This window comes from Strix aluco, chromosome 10 (assembly GCF_031877795.1).
Source record: "Strix aluco isolate bStrAlu1 chromosome 10, bStrAlu1.hap1, whole genome shotgun sequence".
Classification (NCBI taxonomy): domain Eukaryota; kingdom Metazoa; phylum Chordata; class Aves; order Strigiformes; family Strigidae; genus Strix; species Strix aluco.
Window position 1 is genome coordinate 8015004 of NC_133940.1, and position 25973 is coordinate 8040976.

Here is a 25973-nt window from a genome sequence, read left to right on the forward strand (position 1 = left end):
AAAATGGGGATATGAATTAGCAGATTCCTAGCTTGGAAAACATTTGCTCTGCCTTCAGATACTAACAACCGTGAGGTCTCATCAAACCTCAGACAACCTCTTCCTCTTCTTGCTATTCTCCACTCTGCATTCTCAGTTTGATAAGGTGGGAATTGGTACTGGCCTCAAAGAAGATCAGTGATGCCCTAGATCAGGAATGGAACACAGGACTTTTCCTCAGGTTTTAACAGTCTCAGAGGTGAATTTCCCTTCCACCTTCTGATTTAGAAATAGATATAGGTGTATATGAACTGATCACCATGAGACAATGTGCAAATAAAAGAGGACATGAAAGAGGAGCTGACTGCCAAACTTTATGATGGATGAGTCTGGAAGTTATTTGTTCTTACCTAGCATCACACAGAAGGACTAATACATACATACATGGAGTATTCATCGGCTTACTTATCACACATCTCATTTTGCTGTTGTTGAATTGAAAGGGAGTCTTTCCTCTGACTTTGCTGAAGCGTAGATTCAGCCCACTGTATATAAAGTTCATTCATTAAATGTAATTCTGTATTGTCTCTTTTTTCTTTCAGAATGCTTGAGGATGATCTGAAACTCAGCAGTGATGAAGATGACAATGAACAGGTAAATACATCTGATGTAAGTGCATAGTCTGTATAGCCTGACACAGTTGTTTCATTGGTTGAATGTGATTGCCTGTTGGTTTACTATATTTGCATCAAAAGCATTTTAGAGTGCTGCAGAATCCAGTAGCTTAAATCTTGCTTGCACACAGAACCTCTGTGTGAGGAAACATTCTTAAATACGTCTGCATTTTGTCAGCTTTGCTAAATTAACCTTGTGAAGTGGATTAAACTAAACCATAACATGACTTACTAGCCTTGGAATAAGAGTCCACACATGGCCAAGGAATAGCTAGTGTGCTCTGAGTTTCTGTCCTCCACTGTACCAAACTAACTGTGGTACAGCCTCCGCTTGTTTCGCACTCAATTTCTGAAACTGATGACCTTTTTGGAAGTGGATGTAAAATGACCACATCAGACCACCAAAACAACTGCAGAGTTGGTTTGCACTTTGCAATTTATTTGTACAATTGCTCCCGAGAAGATTCAGTCTGTAAGTTTTGTTCTGGTCAGTGAGTAAAGGGCTGGGAGTCCATAGTCAGTAATCCAGTGATTCCTGTTTGTGAGAGGGAAAATCCTCCGTGTGTAGCTGTAAATCAATACTGAAAGTCTCTCAGCCTACTTGGGACATTAATGAAGAATCATTTTCAGAAAACTGGCTCATGTCATTCTCTATCCTTCCCACTTTATAAATATTTATGGATAAGACTGGGAAATAAAGCTGGTGAAATATTCTTATCAGAAAAAAGAAGAGACTTTGGGTTAAATTCATCCTTCATTCTTTATATATGCAATAGGCTCAAATGCTTAAACATCTGCAATAGAAAGGAAGGTAATGCTATAATTCAGCATAACATCAGCCTGGGAAATGTTAATTATAAGTTGATCTTTCTTTCTTATTTATTTTTAAAGCACCTAAATGTTCTCCTTCAACCTACCCAATCCATCCTTTAAGGTCACGCCAGAAAAGATTTACCTTCTGGTGTCAGTTGACCCTTTAGTCATACAGGTCAGTATTTTTTAACACCAAGTTAGACCTGCGCTCTCATCTGAAGCCAAAGGATCAAAAGCCTGTACTTGTGCAATGCGCTGTTGTACAAACATGGTGACTTATGAAACCAGCAGGTTTCCTGATCTATTGGGAACTTGCCCAAATGAACCTGTAAAATTATATTGTGATCCTGAGATGCCCAAAATACAGAAACAGAAATATATTATCAGGTAGGAGTTACTTTTCTTTTCCTATAGTAGTAGTTTTCTAGTCACTTAGGTAGAATTATTCCAAATTTACACAATTTACACTGCTAAAATGAAATCATGTATCATTGCTGAATGAAGAAGCAAATGCCTGGACCAGCATTTGCTGACATCAAGCCAAAAGCCCTCACTGACTTGAACAGGTGTCATCTCTGATGTTAATCCTAAGCAGGAAAGTCACAGTCATATCTACACTGCACAGTGGAGCCTTGATTGCTCTCACAACATCACTGCTGACGTGTGGTACATGCGTGCTTCTTACCCAAAGGCAGCATCATGGACGTGAAGAGTGTCACACTGCTCCCAGTTCAGGGGCTGCAGCCTGAGCCCTTATGTGGTGGTGATGTGCCCACGCTGTAGGAAGCCTCAGACTGCACCAAAACTCCATGTGACTTTCCAGTAATACGATACACAGCATAAGATGCAAACGAGAGCACAATAAGGACCATTCATGTAGGTTCTCAAAACTTTATAGCACACAGAATATATTTTTCCTTTTAGCAGTGTGAGCTTCATCTCACTCTAAGTGATTAGAATTGATTCAGATCTCCTAAGCTCTCCCAAATATCTTCTTAAGAAATAGATTATGGTCTATATCTGTAGGGATTCCAAACATGAACGTTTCCAATCACATAAAAAATAAATGAACTGCCTGGACAAGAAGCACACTGAGAATATTTCTTAAATGCCCTGCACTTCGAGGGAAGCCTTCACCTTTCCTGTGTACCCCACATATGTATGGTTGCATCTCTTTTAATTGTACTACAAATAGAGGGTATAGACAAAGTTATACACGTTATAGGAAAGAATCCACAGCTTTTTAGCTTTCCTGAATGAATGACTGTATGTGTCTGTCCTTTAGATTTTTGTCACACACTGCATCCCAGGCTAAGGCCTTGCAAAGCTGAGCAGCATGGCTCTGCTGCATCACTCTCGCATTTCACCGGTAGTGCCTTCACACTTTAGCAGCTTCTGCCATATCTTTTTAAAAAGAGAGGATTAGAAATGGAAAGAAAGGTTGATGTGGCCCACTGGTCAGACAAATAAACATCAACAAAGTAACCGCAATGGTTTTTGACTGCAAAATACTTTTTCCAAAAAGTACATAAAATATTCATTCACGAGGGACAGTCAAGTCTATTACAATATGTGAATTTTACAATGTTGAACATTCAGCTGTGGAGCCCAAGGTTAGAATTTTTTTTTTTTTTTAACATAGTATTTTGCAGTCAAATGACCATTGTAATTCAGCTGTACACATGTGCGCATTCTGACAGGGAGAGAAAAGATTAAAACTCTCAGCTCAAAACCATTCTAACAGTTTATGCAACATTTCTATAAGGAAATGGAATCATTGTCTTTACAATCTTTATGATTTATTTATTTTTGCTATAGGCTTGCAGCCAATGTGAGGCATGAGCTAGCATTTACTCATTTTTATTAATAAAAACACAGTATGTAAAAATCAGTTTGTTATCTTTATCTCTACTCGTATTTCAAGGAAATTGAAATTCTTTGAGAACAGTGGTCGGTAGGGAGCCCGAGGCTTTGTCCTTTGAGAATTGCTGGGAACCCTTCAATCTTTACACGGCAGGGGTGGTAGTGACACTGATCCATAAATGCACCTTGATCTCAACTTTTAGTGAATGTCTACAGTACGTGGAGAGAGTTTGATCTATCAGCCTGTCTTCTGAGACTACCAGTAGTCCATTTGTCATGGTGGAAGATTGTTAGAAGCTTGTCTGCAAGAAACAAAGCTCTTCTGTCTTACTCTCTCACTCCTATGAATGAGCATTTCGGATGTATTTCTGATCTGTATTGCATTTATTTGGGACTCCATGGACCTCGTGCTCTTTCAGGTGTTAAACATCTCCTTCCTTTTCTCCCCACTGCTGAGGAGAAACCCAACACACATGATAGCTCCAGTCAGTCATATAATTAAGAAGTTGAGACTATTTCTGGATAGGATGAGAACTACCAGGTTGAAGTCACTGGAAGGTATTTATTCTATAGATAGTATTAGCAAGGCGGTAACTGAACATGCTGCTCACTTTTAGCATTCACTTTTCAAGCAGGATTTTGAATAATGGGAAATTGTTCCTAAGAGTTATAAACATGATCTGGAGAACCTTCCTTAATAAGGTCTGTTTGGATAAGGCATGCATGATGATGGTCTAGCAACATATCACCAAGAAAAAGATTCCTGAAAGGAGGCTATAATTTCACCACAGAGGGCTTAAGAGGCTTCAGCAAGTGAGAGCTGACAGGAAATCCAAACTACTAGTGCCAAACTGCTGCAAACTGCATGGAAACCTTGTGGTTTCCCCTCTCCTTTTAGAATTCTGGCAGTTGTGGGCTTGACACAGAAGTTGTGAAGTGAATTTCTTTGGGCTGTGACATGCAGGAGGTCCAATGACTTCAAATCAGTAAAGCTTTGGACTGTATTGATCATTGCAACAGAGCATGAGGCAAGTTACAAGTCACTCCACCCCAAGCTGCAAACTCCTATTATCACTTTTTGGCCCTTACTTGGACGGACCGCAGTTACCCTACATCTAACACGTGTAAATACACCCCACAGTATCTTCAGTGTAGACACTTTGGAGCTGGCCATATGACACGTGCTTTGTCCCATAGACAAAATGCTGATTCTTATGTCTCATTGTGGGTGATTTGGGATTAAAGACACGACGGGTTAGATCTGGAATCAATTTTCATTTACAGCTGAGAAGCAGTTATTGATGCTGTGCTCACAGTTCAATAAAAGATCTAAAGATATAGCCCTTGTGTTTCTCTTTCAATATAAGCAGCATAATCAGTGTCAAATGTTTTTACAAAGAAAATTGTATTGACAGTTTTATTAAAATTGCTGTCTTTAAAGTTTTAAGTTATCCACAATTTGACCTACTTGAATGGTTTTTAATATGCACACCGACCAACCCAATAGATTTTTATGTCACATATTTATAATACCAGGTACACATCTGTTTAATGTATTATTTGAGAGATATTGTTACATTTCAGCATTGCCTGGATTGTAGAGTCTTGTAGTATTGTCACTGAGGGAACGTTGGCATGTGCATCAGTATTGCATTCACAAGTCCTACTGCACAATATTTTTATATTGGCTACAAGAGATACAGTCAAGGCAGATGACAGACATGTTGGTAAAACCATTAGATGACAAGGCATTTCAGAGATGCTAATGTTAACACTCTTCTGTGAGGAAGGACAGAGCTTTTAGATGGCTTTATTACTCTGTTAAAAAAACACATCGGAATTTAGGAAGAGTAGTGAAGATTTTTAATTAGTAGCTCAGTTCAGCTAAAAGAGCTTAGATAAAACACAGGTTAGTATTTTTGTTCTTTAAAGCACCTCTGTATAATTCAAATTAGCTTTGAGCTCAAAGGCATCCAAATGAGTTGTGCCTGGATACAGTATTTTAAGTAGCTGTAGTGTACCCAATTTTCTTTAACCAGCTCCTCTTTGTTCTTCTGCCTAAGGAATAGTCCTGTTAACCTTTGAAATGCGTACTTAATTTAAAGCACATTGCTAGTGTTCTGTGTGTTTTTGAACCAAAGAAACTTTGATACTAGTTACAGACCTGCTCCATTTTCAGTATTTTATGTATACAGTGGTTTTGGCAGATCAAATCAATAAGATGTTTTTCTTTATTTGATTTTTTTTCTCCTTCCCTTAATGATTGCCACTTTATTGCCACTTCTCTAATAACCATACAAACACAAGACACGCATATAATCCATGGCCCTGCTCTGTCGTTTGTATTTTACACAAACATAATTCTTTTTTGCTAGGTTAGTATTAGGTAATTACATACAAAATGTTTGACTTTGTAGTTGCGTCTAAAAAGGTCATCAGCTGAGGCTGAGCTTTGAATTCTTATAATGCGTACTGAGCTTTCAAAGCCTTTACTTGAGTTAATTTTTTAAAAATTTTATTAAATTCTAAGATGCAGTATGCCTTCATCATATCATATAAACACTTTTTGAAGTGGAACAGTGACCGCTTCCCTTGTAACAATAGATATCCTTTCCTGTTGTCATTTTCCCCGTTTTTTAGCTGGATCCTGAACAAGCTGTTTACCTCCCCAAGGTTTCTCTACATTTCCATTTACTTTGTTATCAGCAGAAAGGCTGAAGAACAGCTCTTCAGTAATGACATCAATACTGCACACACAGTGAGAGAGGTCATCTTGTCAAAGCTATAGAAAAATCAGATGGATTAGGATGAAACTAGGTGCAAAATAACTTTGATAGACTCTTTTAATGTAAACAGTTTATCTGTCATTGGGTTCCATTGAAATCCCAGAGTGATGCAGCATCAATTGTAGCCACAGCAGCATGTGTTTTGTTAAAGAACCCACATTCCAGTGTTTAAGATCTACAGTCACGTTTTATAATTGTAGGGAAATGTTTTCGTTAAGCCATTAATAAAAACAGAAGCTATTTGGATAATACAGTCATTCTCCAACCTCGGCAGTCTCTAACCATGAAAAGTCCTTTTGTGAAGATACGTCTCTTGCTACCTCAGTCCATTTTAATTAATATTCAGGTTATTTTATTCTGCACAACTCTAGTTGAGACAACCATATATCGTCAACTGTGTAAAATGAGTACTCCAGCTTCTGTTAGACAAATCTTTGGTAATAAGAGATTTGATGGCTGACATGTCTAAGGTCATAATTCACATGGTAATGATGTATGTTCATGTCATGTTTATTATCATGTCATCATGTTTATTATCAGCAGAAGCTTTCAGTAACCACTCTGAGATCTGGGCTGAGCTTGCTGCAGTTATGAGTGAAAAACATGGCCCACCACTAAAATACACAGTGTTACCTAAAGCTTTTAACTTGTTCAAATTCACAGAATCTCATGGAATTGTTTCCACACGTGTCTTTATTGTGGAAGTCATCCATCAGTGAGGAAGGGGATTAACAAAACCCTCAGGACAAATGGTTGCTGTGGAGTGCACAGTACTACAGAGCAACAGCAATAAGTTTGCCCCTGCAGGTTGCAGCCATGCTCTTACCTGGGCTCTGGGGCAGCACAGGAGCTGCAGGAGCCCCGTCCCTCCCACAGACGTGCCTCTTGTGTGGGTTCCCTACCATGCACTGGCAGCTCAGTGTCTCAATAACCCTCCGCTGCAGCAGAGAAAATAATCAGGAAAAGAAAATACTGGCAGACAGGCAGCCCTAACAAAGGGGGAATGAAACGCCTTAGTTGAAAAGATCAATAAATACAGCTGCAAGAAGTCCTCTCCTCACTTCTCTACAAGTAAGCAGGCGCTTCATAGCCCCTCAGTGCTCTCTTAAACAGGTGCTTCTCTTGGGTTTAGTTTTTCATGCCACCAGCCTGAAGCAGCCAGGCTCTGTCAGCCATACCATAAGACATCATTCACCTGAAGGAGAAGCTTTAAAAAGACCTGATGCCTCCATTACTAATTAGAGGTGGAAAGGCCAGTTGTTCCTCAGTACAGCCATAAGGACCAGATGCTGGAGATTTGCCAGCCTTTTTTGGGGTGGGAGGGAGGAAGGAGATGCAGCTTTCAGTCCACAGGACAGGTCATGTACTCTGTGTGTGTGTGTGCATGCTTGCGCACACATTTATTTGTAAAGGAGTCTTTATTATAAGCATGGAGGGAAAATATATTTCCCCAGGGCCTCTTGCTATGTATGCCACTTATGCAAAAGCCCTGTATTGTTTTGGCAGGAAACAGAGGCAGCAGCAGGTGAGATAATTGATTGACACCAGCATTGTTGATGTTAAGAGAAAAGCCAGACTTGACCATACTGTCCTATAAAAATAAATCTGAAGTCTGTGATATCTGCAGGCCATCTCAGTGCTCAACACTCACTAATCCAACCACATAGGAAACATTTATCTCCCTTTTCTCCTCAAAAGGAGAGTGTGATTTTTATCATGAATGCCTTGTGAAGCATTTTGGTAAAGAAAGTGTCTGGCTTTCTTATGCTGGCCATCTGCAGTGTCGCTCTTTTGTAAAAGCCCGAGCAACCGTCTGTGAACTTCAAAATCTAAATTCTTGGGAGTTTTTTACACCAGTAGAGGATAGTGCTAGTCCTGGCTTTGAGACTTGGGGGGGTTGCAAAAGTCTGAATGAGGGGCTCATAGGTGGTCAGAACAAGCGCAAAGTAGGTGATGAAAAGGGCATGATAAATCCAGTAATTAGCTTCTGTCAGACAGAATAAGGGGAGAAGAAGTGAAAGTTGATCTCCCCTGGAGGTGTTCCAGAAGGAGAACAGTAATGAGAACTAAACACCTTAATTTTTCTTACGATGAATTCATCTGCCACTGCAAGGTTTGCTGGGGTTGGAGATGCTCTGTTCTGTGCCGGCAGGATGAATCTTCCCAGAACAGACCTTCTGCCTGCTCGTAGGGACAGGTCAGGACCACAGTATGACAGTGCGATTGATTTGGGCAGGGTCCTCTCACAGAGAGCATGCCTGCTTTACAAAATTACCGATTTCATGGCAATACTATTAAGTATAATTTTGGGAGCTGTGCAGTTTAGTAATTGACCACATCAGTACATTAGTACACTGTTACATCTGAGCAATGTACTAAACCAGACCAAGGTCAGTTTACCTCTGTTACCTCTGCTGCCTGTTTGTAATAGATTTTTAACATTCAGTATAGAGGTAACGTTCAATATAAATTAAAATCCTTAAAGTCTTTAGTCCGTCACAGGAAACAAATGGGCAGCATAAACAATAGCAACATCAATTCACATCTTCCCAGCACTGCCACTGCTGGTACTCCTTGACTCTGCCCTTCTGCTTCTCAAGTCTAGGGAACTATTCATTGATTTAAAGTTGGGAAGAGACTAAGGATAGGTTGGACTCCCAGAGGAATGAGATAAAGGCCTTTGCCACAAAGGAAAATCTAACTACAAATGAGCAGGGGTACAAGGGACTGTTTCTGAGATGTCTGCCTATCCTCCTGTCCATTTTGATGCAAGAAGATATAACGTTGCAAAAGTAACAATCGGTCATTGCACACTAAGAGTACAACTTATTATAGGATCTCAAAATATCAGCACTCTTCAGGTAAGTTTCAGGGATGGAGATACAAAGAATTACTCTCCTTCTGTTAGAACCAGGAAACTGAGGAATACACGGGTTGTGGAGACTGTCTGCAGTTGCACAATGAGGTCACAGGATGTTCTTTGAATCTAGACTTTTGCTGCTTATTTCTTGAGGGAAGTTTAGAGAAGACTTTGTTTCCCTTATAAATGTTTCTTGACCTTCTCTGTGTTTCTTTTGCTTCCTCGATATTTTTAATCATGTTATTAACATGATGAAATGTGGCTATGGAGTAAACCCAACGAATAATGGATTTTTTTGATTTGTTAGCCATCTGGAGGGTTGAACCAAACACATTTTAGAAAAATCATCAGTAAGTAAGATGACGACAAATACTGAGTTTTATTTCTAGCTAGATGTTTTATATCTTCACAATAGAATAATCATCCACTAAGCCTAGGTCATTTGTAATGAATTTGCAATAAATTATTTGCTAGGAAATTATATTTCAAACCAGAATTTCAATTTAGAATTTTTTTCTTAAACACAGACCATTCAGTACAATTTTCCCAACTTTTTCTGTCACCAGGGCTGGATATTTGTTTTCCAAATAAAACAATTCTTATGAAAAATCAGGCCTAGCTCTAGCCAGGAGTTCTGTTCTCTGCTGTAGAACTCTGCAATGACCAAGTCAATTGGTATTGTCAGAGCATTTAAATCTACTAGACTTCATGAGACATCAATCAGCATTTGTAAAGCAACTTGACAATGTTTTATAGGACTACAAAAGTAGAATCAGTAGAATTTATAATGTCATATTACAATTTCTCCTTTGTTGGATGAAGGAGTCAAAATTAGTACAATTAGCAATTTTCCATCAAAAGCATTTTTGAAAGAATGCAGCATATATCAAAATAATTGGGGAAGGAAGACACTGTTTCAAGCCTCCTCTGTCAACTAACATTAGTACTGAAGTCCTAAAATAAGCATACATGTTATGTGAGTTATTTTTGAAATAAGTCCGTTCGCTGCGAGATAGCCATAACAGTTTGTATTGTAAAGTTCACCAAAGCCGGGGAGGAAACTGCAGCCTGTGCAGCAAAAGCAACAAAGTTCATAGTACCCATGATAACTAAGATAAAACTAGCTCAGGTATGTCTACATGAGCAACAAGCACTCCTCAGAATGTAGCACGCACTCAGTGCGTCTTTTCTCTGTTTTTTTAAAAAATACAGAATAGCCCTTGAAGAATGGGAAGTGGGCACATTTTTCATTGCACGCTTCCTTAGTTTGATTTCCACTATTGGCCTGATGGAAACTTAGGGATTTGGGAAAAAATGCTTACAGAAGCCTAAATATATCTGTGTTGTTGCTCAATTAAAAGCAGTTCACTTACATCAAGGATGAAGGTGACTCCTAACCCACAGACAGCCCATTTTAAAATTGGTCACTTAAACTTTGTTTTTCATTTACCCAGCCTCCACTGCACCAATTGAAATGAAATTTCCAGTATTTCAAGTATTCTTGAGCATCTCTCTGTGAAGCCATGAAGGTTACTGCATTGCTCAAAGCTATGATGAGAAGCTCTCTGTGGTTCATACACAGCGAGAGTTCAGTGAACCGTTCTGATCTGTAGATACCACATGCTTGGTGACTTGATATTTCAAAAAATGGATCTTAGCTGATCCATCCCACATGTTTGGCTTCTGAAGGAAAAATACTCATTTTTTAAAAATATGACATGATGAGGAGAGTATCTTCTCCATTGGTTTTGGTGCTAGATACAGTAACATTGGGCTTTTTGTCCTCGAGGTGAGACTGACCCAGAACATCACACACAGAATCTCAAATACAAGGTTGCCAACTTCACGTCAAAGGCAATTAGCAAGAAAGAAATACAATCTCCTCTGTTGACATTAGGGGACAGGTAGAGGAGAGTGTAACCAATGAAGTAAAGAAGAGAAAAAAAAAAGAACACAACACACATATTTATGCATGTATCATCACATACTAGTCCTTCAGGCCTTGGGTTTAGGCTTTCTAATTTGTTTGCTGCGCACTACATTCTCCTCCTCCACAGGAAACCGTAGTTAGTACCAGCTGCATCATTACAGAATCAGAGCAGTTGATAAGTAGTGGGTTTTTGTTCATTACCTGGGATCATAGGTAAGGCATTCTCTATAAATAAGAGCATGGTATAACTTCCAAGACAAATTATAATCTATGAATACATATATATATATAACTGTATATATGACTCAACTGATGTGGAAAGTTTCTTTGTTTTTATTGGATTGTTGAATTGGGTCTCCAGGGAGTCTTTTTTATACCTACAGAACAGGAAAAGAGCATGGTGAGTTGTAAACTTACTTGTGTTGAGTTACTTAGCTATTCACCCAACCATACAGAGTTGATTAGAAACTGGAAGATTAACCTATGTTAGATTTGCAGCAGCTCATGGAAAGAGTTAACGCATGAAGGCCTTCCTTCTTCTGCCAACATGTTTGATGGCATGAAGTGCCATGTCTCAACCTAAGAGACTCTTGGAGGTTCAGCAATTGCCTTCTTAGGTGGCTGATCAGTGCTTCTGAATCAACAGGGTGAGGAGACATTCTTAAAGAATACTTTTTGTCTAATCTCTTTCAAAATCAAATACTTTTCACTGAAAATCCTGGATTTTCAGTTATGCAATGGAAAATATTTTTTTTTCTTTGGATAGCAGACACTTCCCCTGTAACACTTGACCAAAAATCTAATTTGCCTTCTGCAAATGCCAGTTATTTTACTTTGATATTTTTGATCCAGCCTCTTGTCAGTTCATTCTCCTCAGGTCTTTGTGATGTCGGAAATTTGTACTGACTGGAGGACTTTTTCTGGTTCTTTCTATCCAAACGCCAGTCTGGTAATTGTTAGTGACAAAGAAAAGCATCGTTTTTCACATTTTGTGGTCCTTGTGCACAATCTAGAAGCAGTTTGTGCCTATTCCCATGTTTAATCTTTTGTGTAATAGTTAAATACCTGCTAACAAAATAAGTTTATGGGTATATTCACACTGCAGATCAAGTAAAGCATAGTGCAGGTAGTTCTTGAACTAATGCTAAAAACTCTAGTGCCAAAATCAGGTGTAATGCAACATAAGAGGTAGAAGTCATTCGCAGTTATAAAAGTCATGGGAAAACCCCTGAGCAAAACTCTCTGATGGATTATTCTCTGTATCTTACTGCTTTTCATGTATTCTTCATCTTCTTCGTTCTTACTCAACACTAGAGTCAGCTGTTGAAATAAGGTCTTAGAGAGCAGAGGCACAATTATGGAAAGGCCATAATTGTAAAAAAAAATCAGAAGGAAATTACAAATTAAAGTGGAATGATTGTCTAGTTCACTCTGGCTTCCATTTTCTAATCATCCTAAATTATTTTAATGCATGTTTTCAAGCTCAAAATTAGCTAAGGTCCCATGATGTAATTCTCCTAACACCCATTGAATCTTACATTATATCAGTCCAATTTCATTCCAGTCTTTTGCAGCATCATCTCCCACTCAGGGCACATGTAACATGGTTTAGGGACCTCCTACCTGCTCTGTTTCTAGATAGTACTTTTAATACATGAAGTTTAGGAGTCGTTGTGGAGTTAAAACCAGTTTCTTATTTGTAAAGGCCTAGGAATATAAGATAAAAAAATAACTCTTAAAACATGTTTGTCTTTGACATATCTTAAATTAATAATCAAAAGCTTGCATCAAGTCTAAACCAAATCAAACTCAGTCATGAAGATGAGAAACAGGAATTATTAACTGAGTAGCAAGGCTGATGGAGGCTCAATGAGATCATTTTGTTCAAAGATTAAAGGCGACGAATGCTGAAATAGTTGAGGAGGATGGCTATGAACGCATCTGACTAGAGCTGCTAAATTCAGTAATGATCAAAAGTTAATTATCAAAGCAGAGAGAGCTACTCAACACAGACAATTTGAGTCAATAGCTAAGCAGCCCAGAAAAAAAGTAATTTGGAAGAAGTATTTTCCTATAATGAAGTTATATAAAAGACATACAATTCAAAGAAACCTGCCTAAAACAAGATTGCATTCTTCCTGATCAGAGAAAAATAATTAGCTCTAATTGACAGACCTGCTGCACGGCAAATATTTTCAAACAATATGTTTCTGCATCAAAGCTTAATGTGTAGAGTTACTCAATGTCACTTTGATTTTGCCTTCCTTTATCTTCTGCCACTGGGCATGCTCATGGTATCGCAACAAATACACTTTGAAAAATGAATGAGCAACACCTACAAGACAAATAAAAGCAGAAGGCTAGATCCTGCCTTTCTTTCTCAGATGGAATCCCTGACATGTATTCTGTGCTGTATTTAATATCAACATGGTCCCACTCAGAGGCAAACTGAATCATTTTTAATAGAAAATGACCAGTTGCTTGATAATCCAACATTAAACTAGGCTGGCATGTAGATTAACCTGATCATTTGCAATATTTGTTTAAAACTCAGTACGAGTGAGCACGTGTGTGAATGACACTCCCTCAAGCATGTGTCTTTTCTTAAGAGTTAGGAAAGTGCCTTCTCCCAGTAACAAAGAGCAAAAAATGTGGAAATTCTCCATATAAAAATCTAAGGAAAGATATGTCCTAGAGTGTTTGTCCAAGAAAATAAAATTTATCTATAATTCTTTCTTACTAAATCTACCATGTTTCTTTCAGGGTAAACGGTTGCCATCAATGTAGCTAAGTAGTGAAAAATCAAACATCCAGTTTAGACTCTGCTCTTCAATATTCTATGACTTTGACATTGCTAGTTCTCACTCCCTGAAATATCGTCATCTTCTTTAATCTATCATGTAAACAGTTTAGTTCACACCATCACGCACATGACCTCCAAAATATCTTCTGCTTTACTTTGTATTAGAATCGACTGCATTAATATTATTTACTTGTCATCCTAGACACTCTCCACTCTTTTGCTTTCTTTTCTTTATCTGTATTTTGATATCAGTTTTTGTGTAGTGATTTTTGAATAATTCAGAGGAAAAAAAACCTGATTTAGAGGCGAGTTTCACATGCTTGAACTCAGAATTGTTATAGTCCAGCTATTTGGTATATAGAAGGGTCAAGCAAAATATCACTGTACATTCAAAAAAACTTCTGCCGTTGTGGAAGGCTGTTTATGAGCTTTAAAAATAATTTTAGTTCCCTGCAGGATGGGACTGAAACTTGATATTTAGTGGGAGGCTTGGGAAACTGAAATGCCATTTTTGATGGCACTCTAATCCATTTTAAATGAAGCATTTGTGTGTTGTTACATGTAGTTTATTACTCAGAAAGATTTCTTAATAACATGCTTCTGACTCTGCATTTGCACGTGGCAGCTGAAAAAGGGAGATTTGGGAGAGTATCACTGGAAAGAGGCACAACTCACATTATCTCACTAATGAGGCAAGAACCCCATTTCATCATAGGCTTGTTTGAAAGGATATAATTAGGTTTGGGTCTATAACACTACCTTGTGCAATCTTAAGTTTAGCATTTCCTGAGGTTTAAGTGTTTTATTTAGCAACCCTACTGTTCAATTAATATAATTGTTTCCTATCATGCATCCATTGATTTATTCTTTAGATGGAAAATATAATCCAAATGAAACAAACACATTTTTCTTTGCACGCTGGGAGCCAGCCCAGAAGATTAGTGTTGCCCAATCTGAGCTCTCACAAGCTCTAATTCTTCCTCCCAATTTTTAAACTCATTATTAGGGATTTCCATGGTTCTAAACACAGATTTTATGTTTGCTATGATTGGAGGCAAGAGTGCCAAAACAGCGGTATTTTGAAAGACTAGCCCCATTGTAGAGCCCAAAGGAAAATTCATTCTGGCAAAACTTGGAACCCAGTTGTGCAGGTCCCAGAAGTTTCAAAAGTTAGTCAGTTTTTGTAAAGGATTTAATTCCTCAAGGGCTTATGTGAGCGTTTTTCAGGACCACTAATATTAGCAGTTCCTATGTGGGAACCATTTTATTCCCATCCTAAGCATAGCAGAGGTTAACGTTCCTCACCAAAACCCTTCTCTTCAATTTTGGTAGGCTTTATAAAAACATCTTGGAAGGTAATTAAGCACTAAAACTTTCCTTGCTATAATAGGTTTATGGATCAGTTGTCTTAATTCTGCCTTTCACTGCTATCCGTGCTTCTAATCTCACTAACCATCTGACCGCTTCCCACATTTAAATCTATTACAGTCTGGTTCTGCAAACGCTAGGAGGAATTCTCTGAAATGATATGACAACACTAGTTTATCTGAAGGTGATATTTCAAGCCCTCTTGCGTTAAAATGTCATTTACCTATTCTGAAAAAAATCAGAGGGGGGATGCAAGGTTGGTTCAGATTACATAATTATGCCACAGAAGCATTAATAAAAAAAAATCTCCACTAAAATCACGAGTAGCTTAACCAGTGTGATAGACTGGTGCGGCTCTGCCATCGGTGCCCCCAGCTGTGTTGCTTAGCAACATTTTAATTCAAGAAGAATCGAAGGAGATGAAATCCCCGTGGAGAGGGAAACAGAAATAAGAGGGCCGTTGACAGATGATCTGAGTTGTTTCTTCTAATATACTGTGAAGATCACTGGCTCTTTTCATGAATGATAAATGGACTGTACACAGATCAATGGGTTCAGCAATAAACTGGAACCAGGCTCCATGGCTGAGGTGGTGCAGGCCGAGAGGCCCAAAGATTTACTCATTTAGATGATTTGGAGTGTGTTTTCTCAAAGGTTTCACAAGAGGAAATTGATCTGAACATTTGGTCATCCCTTGCCCTTTTGTGTTGTTGGCGAATAAAAACTGTTTTGGAAACAGAGTCTGTTCTTCCCTTTATTTTTTCCTGTTGTTGTTCTTGTTCCAGATATGGACAGATAGCTTGTGACAAAGGGGCCAGACCTCCGAGCGGGAAATGAAGTAATCACCCTGAACGAGTAGTTCCTAAAGACTCATGGCCATTAAAAATAAACAAACCACACTGGTATCACAAACTGGGGCAGAAGTATTTCAAACCTGTAGCGCTATCACTCTGAAAGGGTCCAGCTCCTGCAGCCCTCTGCCCTGGTTGTGGCAGGCTGCCCGGGTGTGAGCTTCTGAGGAGCATCCGCGGGTTGATGTTTGCTTGCAGCTTGGTTGGGCTTTGGTGTGTTGCTTAATTGTTTGTTTCCCCCACCCTTCTTCTGTTTACAGGCTGCTGAAAAGACAAAATTGAGAAACATTCCTGTAAAGTAAGTTATTTTTATATCTGTTTGAAAATGCAAGTTTGACAAAGTTGTTGTATACAGTCACTAAAAAGACTGGGACAGTAAGAGGGGCGATGAAAGAGATAATAGAATTCAAGTTGCCCCTAATCATAGCTATAAAAAGGTCAGTATCATTGAGGAACGCTTTTGATTTCTCATGTGTCCCTAATGATTGCACTCCCCAAGTTTCATCCAGTTTCCATAAATTAATGTGTTGTCTATGAATAGCTGCCAAATAATATCACAATCATACTCAATACATAGTGCTCCTAGCCTTGGGGAGGTTTGTACATGCTAAAAAGATTATGATTTTTAATTGCAATCCTTGAGAAGGTCTGACAGGGGGGAAATAACTAGGAATGTGCCAAATGATTTCTAGACACATGGGAATATTTTGCACCTATGTATCAAGGCTTTGCCATCCTGTTGATTAAGAGCTCTTTCTCACTCCGTGTGTGCGTCTCTCACACCATACACACACGTATGTTTCTGCTCTTTACAGTAGGGCTCAGTGAAGGATGAGCAAGCTACCAGGGAGCAATTTCCAGGGCATTTTATGAGAAGTTCTTAAATCTTAGGGCACTAGCGGCAACACTCAACCATATATCATTGAATTAAGAAAGTTGCTATATAAATGTCCTGGCTCTTTGAGAAAAGGCATTTTCAGTTAAAGCTACCAGCAATCAGTGATTCTGTTTAAATAATGAATACTCCAGTCTTAATGGGCTCTTATGTACCAATAAAACACGTATTTTTAGCTTCAGTAGGTGATCATTGCAGTTTAACTAAGTCCCAGTAACTGTATATTCCTGTTACAGACAGAGGAAATGTTCTTATTTTTATAGTAGTTTGCTGATCGTGCTGGCTTTTGGACTGGAGTGGTTTTGTATTTGTAAGAACATACACTGACAGGACTCACAAATCATTGCATTTTAGCACGCATAACAAAAGAATACAGTTCTACTTCTCACTTGGCTTCCATTACGTATAGTCATTTACACCTTATAAAGTGAACACAAAATGTGTATGAACACTCCTTGGAGTGATTACATGAGGTGTAAGATAGTCATAAATCACTCTCTCTTTATGTTTCATTCAATCTGATAAAAATTAGAAATAGGATCCAGCAGGGACCTGATAGCACATGAAACTTCTAATAAGACAAGAGACCTTTCTTGCCTATAGGGCTAGTTCAAATTCAGTGCAAGCTGAATTAAAGTCATTGTTAGCTGGTGGCTGTTTAGTAGAGAGCGTGAAATGAGCTGTGTTTTCACCTTACATTCGAGAGGATCCAAGAGTTGCAAGGTGATGAGAGTCCTGGGGAACAACTCCAAAATAATCATTTATCATCCATTCACTTTTTTTTAAATATTTTGAGTCAAATTCTCAGGAATGACTCAACCAAATTGAGTTTTCCACATATAAATGTTATTGAGCCTCATGGTCATTGAACAACGTGTATGTGACACTGATGCCCAATTAACCCACCAGAAAGATTTGGGAGTCGGCAGAGAAAGGGTGATTTAGGTTAAATCATTCCTTTATGGGACTTGAGTAAGTGTAATATTTTGGAATGGAAGAAGGCCAGATGGACAGTCTCGCTCTTTCCACCTACATGTGCATATTTCACTCTGTCATGTTTCCCCCAACTGGTTGTTTAACTTCTCTTTGACTGTGTTCATGGTGGCAGCTTCAATTAGTACCCTAGGGAATCCATTATACATATTAATTATACTCTGCATAACAAAACAGCTGAAAAATCTGCCTAGTATTTTTCAGTGACATGTAATTATTTAAGGTACCTGTGCACAATTATGACTGTATGCTAAAATATTACCTCTCAGGGAAAAAGTAAGAATGGTGTCTTTAAGATAGCAGTAGTAGATATGGAGTGCATTTATATAAGCATCACAGCCACACTTAGTACAGCTCAGGCTTGTCTGGCTTTTAGTCGTTGCTTTTGTAGCTCTCAAATGTCAAAGAGAATTTCACTTGAATTTTAATGTTCTTCAGCTATGCAAAATAAAGTTAGTAGCTTCCATTGTCATAAGGGCTGAAAGCTGTACAGATTCCTTCTACCATATGTGACTTATCACATACATTTTTAAAAACACATTTCTGTTATTAAGACATATGTGATAGTACACTTCTGCAAATGTGAATTGCTTTTGGCTAAAAGCCATGCACTAATAAGTTGAGTTGAATCTAACTGCATTTGACATCTGTTACAATATTTTTTTTTACATATATAAATATATATATGAAATATTCGCAGTTGTCATTAGCATAAAAAATTTCCTTGTTTTTATGTTGCGCTGACATAGTTCTTGTGTCCCAAAACTGGAATCAGAAATCACTCCCTTTTAAAGGCTATGGTTTATATAGGGTCCTTGGACAGGGCCTAGCAGTGCCACTATTTAACGTATTAGTTTAGGAGCATGACAAAGATTTCTGTAGAAATGGTCTCTTTACTTTTCATTGCTCAGTTTATTAGTGTTGCTGGTTTAATGTTCAGGAGGAAGTTTACTGTTCTTTTTTTGTTCTGTTGAATCTCTCCGGCACTTAACACTTACGGAGGGAAAAAAACAAGGAAGTTTCCTTACTACAGTTCAGTAAGACAGCCAAGCAGCTGGTTTCTTAATGTCCAAGTGTCTATAGGTGCTTAGACTAACTGGAGTGAACTTCCTGATGGCCAAGGTAGATGCAGGTGGCATTTGGCTACTTCAGAAGGCTTGGTCTGAGTTCCATGTTGCCTGTAGCACTGCAAGACACAGCACATCCATAGCAACTCATCTTTATGTATTGGTAGCATCATCTGGCATAATATTACTATAAATAAGCACGCGGAAAATAGCTGAGAAGTCTGTGTCTGCAGAACTGATTTTTTTTTTTGGGTGGAAATAGTGAACTTACTTTTCCAAAAACATAAGACCCTTTTCTGTCTGTGTGTGGCACCAAGGTTGCCCCCATAACTGCAGGATCCATTACATTTAACTTATTTATCCTCTCCTTCCCTTGTCATACAAGGAGCACTGCTTTCTTCCATTGGTTTTATCCATATTTGCATTGAGAGTCTGTAGTAGAAAAGGGATTTCCTGGATGCAGAGTCCTAGATACTTTTTTACTTGCTGGTCCTTATCATGCTGTTCCTATCCCTGAGTCTGAAAGACATAACATAAGTTTACCTTGTGGAGGGTTTACAATTTCTAAAGAGCTGTTACATGAGAAATGGTCTGCATTAAGACACATCCAGGGGAAATAGTCTCCTATATACCCTGTGATTTGATGGAAGAGGGGGAGGACAGCAGTATCATTAAAATTCAATAGCAGCTTTGTTCTGAAACCCAACTGATGATCACTCTTCCCAGATGTTTTTTCCAGACTTGGATAGGCAAGGGGAGCCCACATCAGCATAGAGCCTAGAGGAATCATGTTCATGTCGACTTGGACCATGTCACCGGTCTCTTATCAGTGGGTTGAGCTGCAGGATCCCCTCAGATCCAGGCACAGCCAGGGTTAGGCCTACTCCCAAGTACAAATACACTTGGCTTGACAGCCTGTACATTAATGTAGACTGAAGGTCAACCAACTCAGTGTTTTGTCTCTGCCAGTGGCAGAAGGTGGGGGAAGAAGAAAGCAATTATGGAAGCATCCTCCATGGGGAGTATCCTCCCACCTTCTTGCACATGGCTTTTTACACTTCCATAACCACATGTCCTGTATTTAGGAGGTACCAATGGACTTATCCTCCATGCAAAATCTCTTTTGTAATCGATTTATACTTCTTGTCCCCACAGCATCCTGTGGCATTAAGCACTGTAGTGTTGTGAAAAAACACTGTCTTGTGTTTGTTTTAAACCCTTTCCTCATATATTCACTGGAATCCACACAAGTAATTATTCTTGCACAAAAGAGCAAATGATTTCTCACTGTTCTTCATACCTGATGCCACATATCTTTATCCTGTAGACCAAGGAGTCTTCCTACTCAAATGCCACTAATAATGCTGGTTTCCCCTCTAAATGTGTGAGCCCACTAGTGAGCTAATACAGACATAAGACAGGTCTCTCTGCAATTGGGAAAGGAAAGCTGTGTGTCTACTAGTCAGGCAGAGACAGTGGTTAGGAAGATAACTGGTTTCTTTTCACTGTTTTCCATATTAAAGAGATGAGTTCTTTGCATGGGAAGTCCTCCTGGCTAAGGACTGGGTATAATGTCACTCTAAACAAATGCCTCAGATTACAGTCCTTTATGAAAATGGCAAAATGGATTCCTTGGGAAAATGTGGGCAGGTGAAAGAATGATTTGGCTAAAACCTGATGTTATCCAACACTACAAAATACAACAGTTTTGTAAGAGAGAAATTAGATTTTTAAAAAGAAAAATGAATGCTTTTAAGAGTGGTCCATGTAGTCCGTGAACTGCTGTAGAATTGTGAGAATATTGGAATTGACTTCTTGCTTCAGGGAAGAAAACACTGCCTTCCTTAAGTGTCCTTTATACTCTTTTCTTTTATAGTCCCTTTAAAAATCTTCAATCGAAACCAATGGCATTTTCCCCAAACACCTGCATATGCTTAAATTTGCTGTAGATTTAATGACTTCCAGATACATGTTTTAGGATTATAACTTGGGTTAAAATACCGCTGCTTTTTATATTTTCAAAATATATTTGTTTTCCATCAGCCACAAGTTTGTTAACCAAAAAGACTTCTGGTGTTTATTGTCTTTTCCTGCCATAAAACTCATCTTCTCCTCAGAAGGGCATCTGACTTGACTTGGTATGGTTTTCTGTCCCAACCATCGTTGGAAATGCAATCCATTAACATTTGATATCTTGACATTTCAATTGACCTCTCATTTGCAAAGCGCAGTGGTATTTTTCGTGGCCTTTTCATCCTTGATTATACATGGAATAGGAGTGACTGTTTCTACTGACTGCACTTTAAAAATATCTTTGTTTTACCAGCTGGAGTGGCACCTTGTTTTTCCCTCCCTGGATAGACCTTATTCTTCATGGAAGGTCTGAGGTCTGAGCAAGTCATGCAGAGACAGAGGATTTTCTTATTGACTCACTAAGCAGGAGGGCAAGCAGGTCATACTCCGAGGGTCAGTTAATGTGTGTTGTAATAGCAGTAACCATAAACAGATCTTTTGCTCCTGTTGGCAAAAGTGCAGGCCAGTGGGCTAGGTCTGGAGGTTGGTTTGTTTTTATCCAGTCAAATCAGGCGCTTGTAAGCAATAGAGGTACAAAAGGAGCGGTGTGTCATTGGTACACATGCTCAGCTCTTCCACTGCAGGTTATCTCCTGGCCTGTATTTAAAAATAACAGGAAAAAAAATGTGTCATGTCTAGGTTGAAAAAGCCTATGGCCAAATATGCGTATGTGTATATATATGTACATACATGTATACATAGGCACCTGTGGACCATAGGTGCCTATGGACATTTGTTTATGTGTGTCTAAAAGTCATTTGCTAAAGGACTTAAACCACTTTCAAAAAAACAAAAAGCCCAAACCTGCTATAACTCTCATTCTCAGTAAAACTCCCAAGCAATTTCCACACTGCCGCCTGTTAGTCTCTGCTTCTAAACCTTCCTTCCCGTTGTTTCTCCTTGGACTATTTCTGGCAAACTACTAAATCAGCCAGCACCAATTCAATTAGTTCTAAAAATCCATTACAACATAGTGCCTAAACTGCCTGCCCATATTCATTTCTCAAAGAAATCCATTCATATTTATGTTTTAATACTTTAAGTCTAGCATGCGAAAGCACTCAAATCCCCAGTAGAAATCCAGGAAAAAGCCTGCTTACAGGCAATTATAGACAATGTTCTTTAGCCCCTGATCCTCCTAGTCTGTCCACTTAGGCACCTGCACAGGTGCAGAGTTCGGTCAAGGGGATCAGTTTATTGCACCAGCAATTAAGTCCCTCCAAAAATTCACAAAAACCCCAAAAGCCACTGATTCTGGAAGTTGGGCCACGTGGTGGAGTCTGTACAGACCTGCAGTACTCACAGCAGGGTCGGCACCTGGAGTATCACTGTGAAAACCAATACGCGTATGCTACTGTTGGTTTCCAGTGAGTTTTATTTAGGGGGGCTACGTTTCCTCAGCAGAATGTGAACTCTAGAAATGTTGCGAAGGATTATTTTACTCTTACAAGTTAAAGGTTAGTGTTGGAAATGGATTATAGAACTGCCGCTTTTAAACTGTTTGCAAAGAAACGCACATATTAAATCCTTTTTGATGATATCACATTAATCCCTAAATACTGATTTTTATGTAAATTTTGACTCTTGCAAAGCTCTGACAATTCAGCAATCCCCATGTGGTTTTATCAGAGCTGAATTGCTCCTTTAGATCTTTTTTCCTTTTTGCAGTACCTTTTGCTTTATTCCAAAGTCATCACAGCAGCTGGAAGATGTAGTACTTTAGACATAAAATAATAAGTCTATTTAATATTTTACCTTTATTTTCTGAATTTGTTCCTCTGACACATCTTGTTAGATATATTTTTATCAGTCCAAAGGATAACCACGGTAGGGCTATTTTTATTTCTAGGGAAATGATGCATGATAACTACTGGCAGGGCCCAAAACAGTAAATCAGTCCTGTTCCAACCACAGAACGTATTAAAAGTCTGTAGCCTGTAGTAATAAGTTATAATTTAGTTGACTAGCAGTTTGTTTGGACTTAAAACTGTACAAATGAGTCACATTGGCTAAGTCCTGAAATATAAAATAGTTTGTGCTTTATTAAGGTTTTCAGCTACCACCACAACAGGTACCTAGAGAGAACACACATTTTTCAAATGTGCGCAATACATTTTTATAGTGAAATGCTTCCGACTTGATTGTATAATTTATGGTAGATGGTTAAATTACCACACGTCCTGTGTAGTGCACAATGTTTGCTTACAAGACAATGAGATGAACAGACTCTGAGAGCTCATTCATCTAATCTCTTACAAATCTGAGCACGCACCATCAATACCAAGCACTGCTGGCTGTATCCAGCCACCAGGCGCCCCTCAGCTGCCAAGCCAGGCATGTGGCTCAGCAGCCATCACAGAACTTCAGACAGCTAGAGAAACCTTCTCTTTGGTGTATTTTTATTTACAGAGACATGTATATGCCATCTGACCAACGCTAATCATGCATTTCTGTAAACTTTGCCAGGAGTCTCATAGCTGGACAAAAATAAGTATTTTCATTTTAACTGGGTCACTTTTGTTATTTTTCAAAACAACGTATTTACACCTTCATTGTGATACAGCTTGTCGAGATTAGATTTAGGTCCTCTTTTAAAAGTTGCAAAAAAGTGAAAGTTTGAGCCAAACAAAATCTTTTTTGCCTGATTCCTTCTTTTGACAGAAAAAAAATTAAGGTCAATATTTTTTTTCCAGATTTAGCATGTATCTGCTGTTGATCAAAGGATCACCCGTTCTTCTCTCCTCACTCATGCTGTGGTTTTTGATCATTTTAGATTTTATATTTGTCTTTCTGGTTATTATTTTTAATTTTAAGTTACATAGCATTTATTCAAACAATTATTCTAAGTGTTTGCTTTGGGCATTGTGTTAAGTAACAGCTGTTTTCTAACTACCTGTGATCTTTTTTAAATTAATGCTTTAAAAATGTGCTTCTGAGCAATTAAGATATTGCAACCAGGCAACAAATGCTAGCAACATTGAAGAAAAGACCTGATCCTGGTATAAACAGGAGTTCCTATTCTGCTGGTTTCACTACAGCTGGTTGACTCCAGCATAGGAACCAGCCTTCAAATCTCATACCCCTGAATTTCACTGTTAGGCCATTTTTGTGCTGCTGGAAGATACAGAACCAGAGCAAAACTGTAAGTAGTGTTAGGTGTACGTATATAACTATATGGTTTATTTAGGTTCTAGCATGTGCTAGACACTCTGCAGATGAAGATCCCTGCCTTGGAGACCGTGGTAAGAGGCAGTAGATAAAGCTACCAGGCAGTGGGATTTAACTGAAATCTGTAGGCTTGTGTCTGCTCTCTTTTGGGCTGCAAAACTCCACTAGTTTGGCATTTTTCCTAATTTTACCTTGGTGTGAGAGGGGAAAATGAAGTTCCCTTGCTCTTTCTGGCTTGTGGCCTCATGGTAATATACCCAGTAGGTTTCCTCTGCCTTGCAGGGTCATGAAAATAGGGTAGAATAAAAGTGATCCTCCTTGCTATCACCTTTTATATACCCAAAAAAAAGTGCCTGCCATACAGCAAACAAACAGTCCTTTCCTTTAGCAGTGAGTAAGTGAAATAAAACAAAACCAGGTGTCTTTCAAGCATTTATTTTTTTTAAATACAAGTACAAAAAAATAATGATCTTGTGCTAAGTGAGAGAAGTGAAAAAATATCCAGTCATTTAGGATCAATGAATACAAAAGAAAGGCAAAAGCTAGATAATGTTTCAGGAAATAACACTGCTACAAGGTTAATTTTGCCTAGTACAACATTTCCTAGTATTGAATTGCCTGATATACTCCCTCAGGGATTGCTCCTGCGCTTGCAATAATCAAGGCTGATTTTATTGGAAAATCACCTCTGGATGAGAGACATACTCTAGAGAGAACTTTGCATGGGTACAAATAGGTTTTTGGTGCCAGTGCCATGTTGCCCAGGCCAGCACAGTTATAGTTCCCAATCTGTCTGTGCATTCAAGCAGCAAATTCATTAGCAACCCTTCTGGCAGGATAGAAAAATAGACATATTAGGGAAATTTACTTTGAATTGTTTTCAGGATTTGTTGGATAACAGTTCAGTAATCAAATTGCGCCTCCTAACAAGACCATTAAATATTTTTATTAATAGTGGCAGGGAAGCTGTGGATATTCCTTTAAGTGCAGAACACTTTACCGTAATTCTATGTGACTTGCAAAGATCATGGATGAAAGAAGAGATTAGCATAGTTGGAGCGGGGGTGCTTGTAATGTCGGAGCTGATTTTTGTTTTGTGTTGTATGTCGAGGCTGTGTTGAGTCACGTAACTCTCACATTACAGATGTAATGTATGTTCAAGTATCAGCTCATCCCTCAGACCCTGGCAGTTTGCTGGCTCTTTAATTGTAGAAGTGGGCCATATCTTGACAGTGCTGTGCTCTCTCTAACTATGGGACATAAGTTCAGATATATGTAGTGGCTTCCAGGCCTTGTCAAGTGGAAACTGAGCATATTGTAAACAGAGCGCGTTTTGCCTCCAGCTGGGAGGAGGGACACGTGGAGCGCCCGCGTACGAGGGCCCTCCGCTGACCTTGGAGCGACTTTGAGTGTGGGGAGGCTGGAGGAGCACTGGGAAAAGGCTGATTCAGAGAGACAGATGAGTGAGGAAGAAAAATCAAGGAGATTGGCACAAGGACGGTGGAAAAAAATCTTTGTAAAGAAAGCAGGAAAAATTTTTACACTCAAGGCCAACACCGAGCCCTTATAATCAGGCTCGTCTGGCCACACATCAACAGCAGCAAGAGAAAAAAATACTGAATGCAGCTTGCAAGCTAAGGTCTGTTGAAAAGCTGGTGTTCTGCCAGGGAAAAAAAGAACGTGGACTGAATTTATTAAAGAATAAATTGCATTAAGCTCCAGGAACTGACAGGGTTAAAAATTAGGATTGTAAAAAATAATCTGTATGCTCTGTTTCCTAATTCCTGTTGTCTTAATGATTGTTTTGCTGTGAAGAGGACAGCCACCCTCGGTATCAATCATAGTAAGCT

General features: G+C 38.8%; 1 protein-coding gene across 3 annotated transcripts in view; it reads left to right on the forward strand.

Moving 5' to 3' along the window:
* AFF2 (ALF transcription elongation factor 2) overlaps nucleotides 1-25973 on the forward strand; it is a 349091-nt gene that overhangs the window by 247773 nt on the left and 75345 nt on the right. For all 3 annotated transcript variants that reach the window (XM_074835138.1, XM_074835139.1, XM_074835140.1), the window contains 2 exons: nucleotides 582-633; nucleotides 16188-16225. In XM_074835138.1, the coding sequence (XP_074691239.1) occupies nucleotides 582-633; nucleotides 16188-16225 (90 nt within the window). The remainder of the gene's footprint in view (nucleotides 1-581; nucleotides 634-16187; nucleotides 16226-25973) is intronic.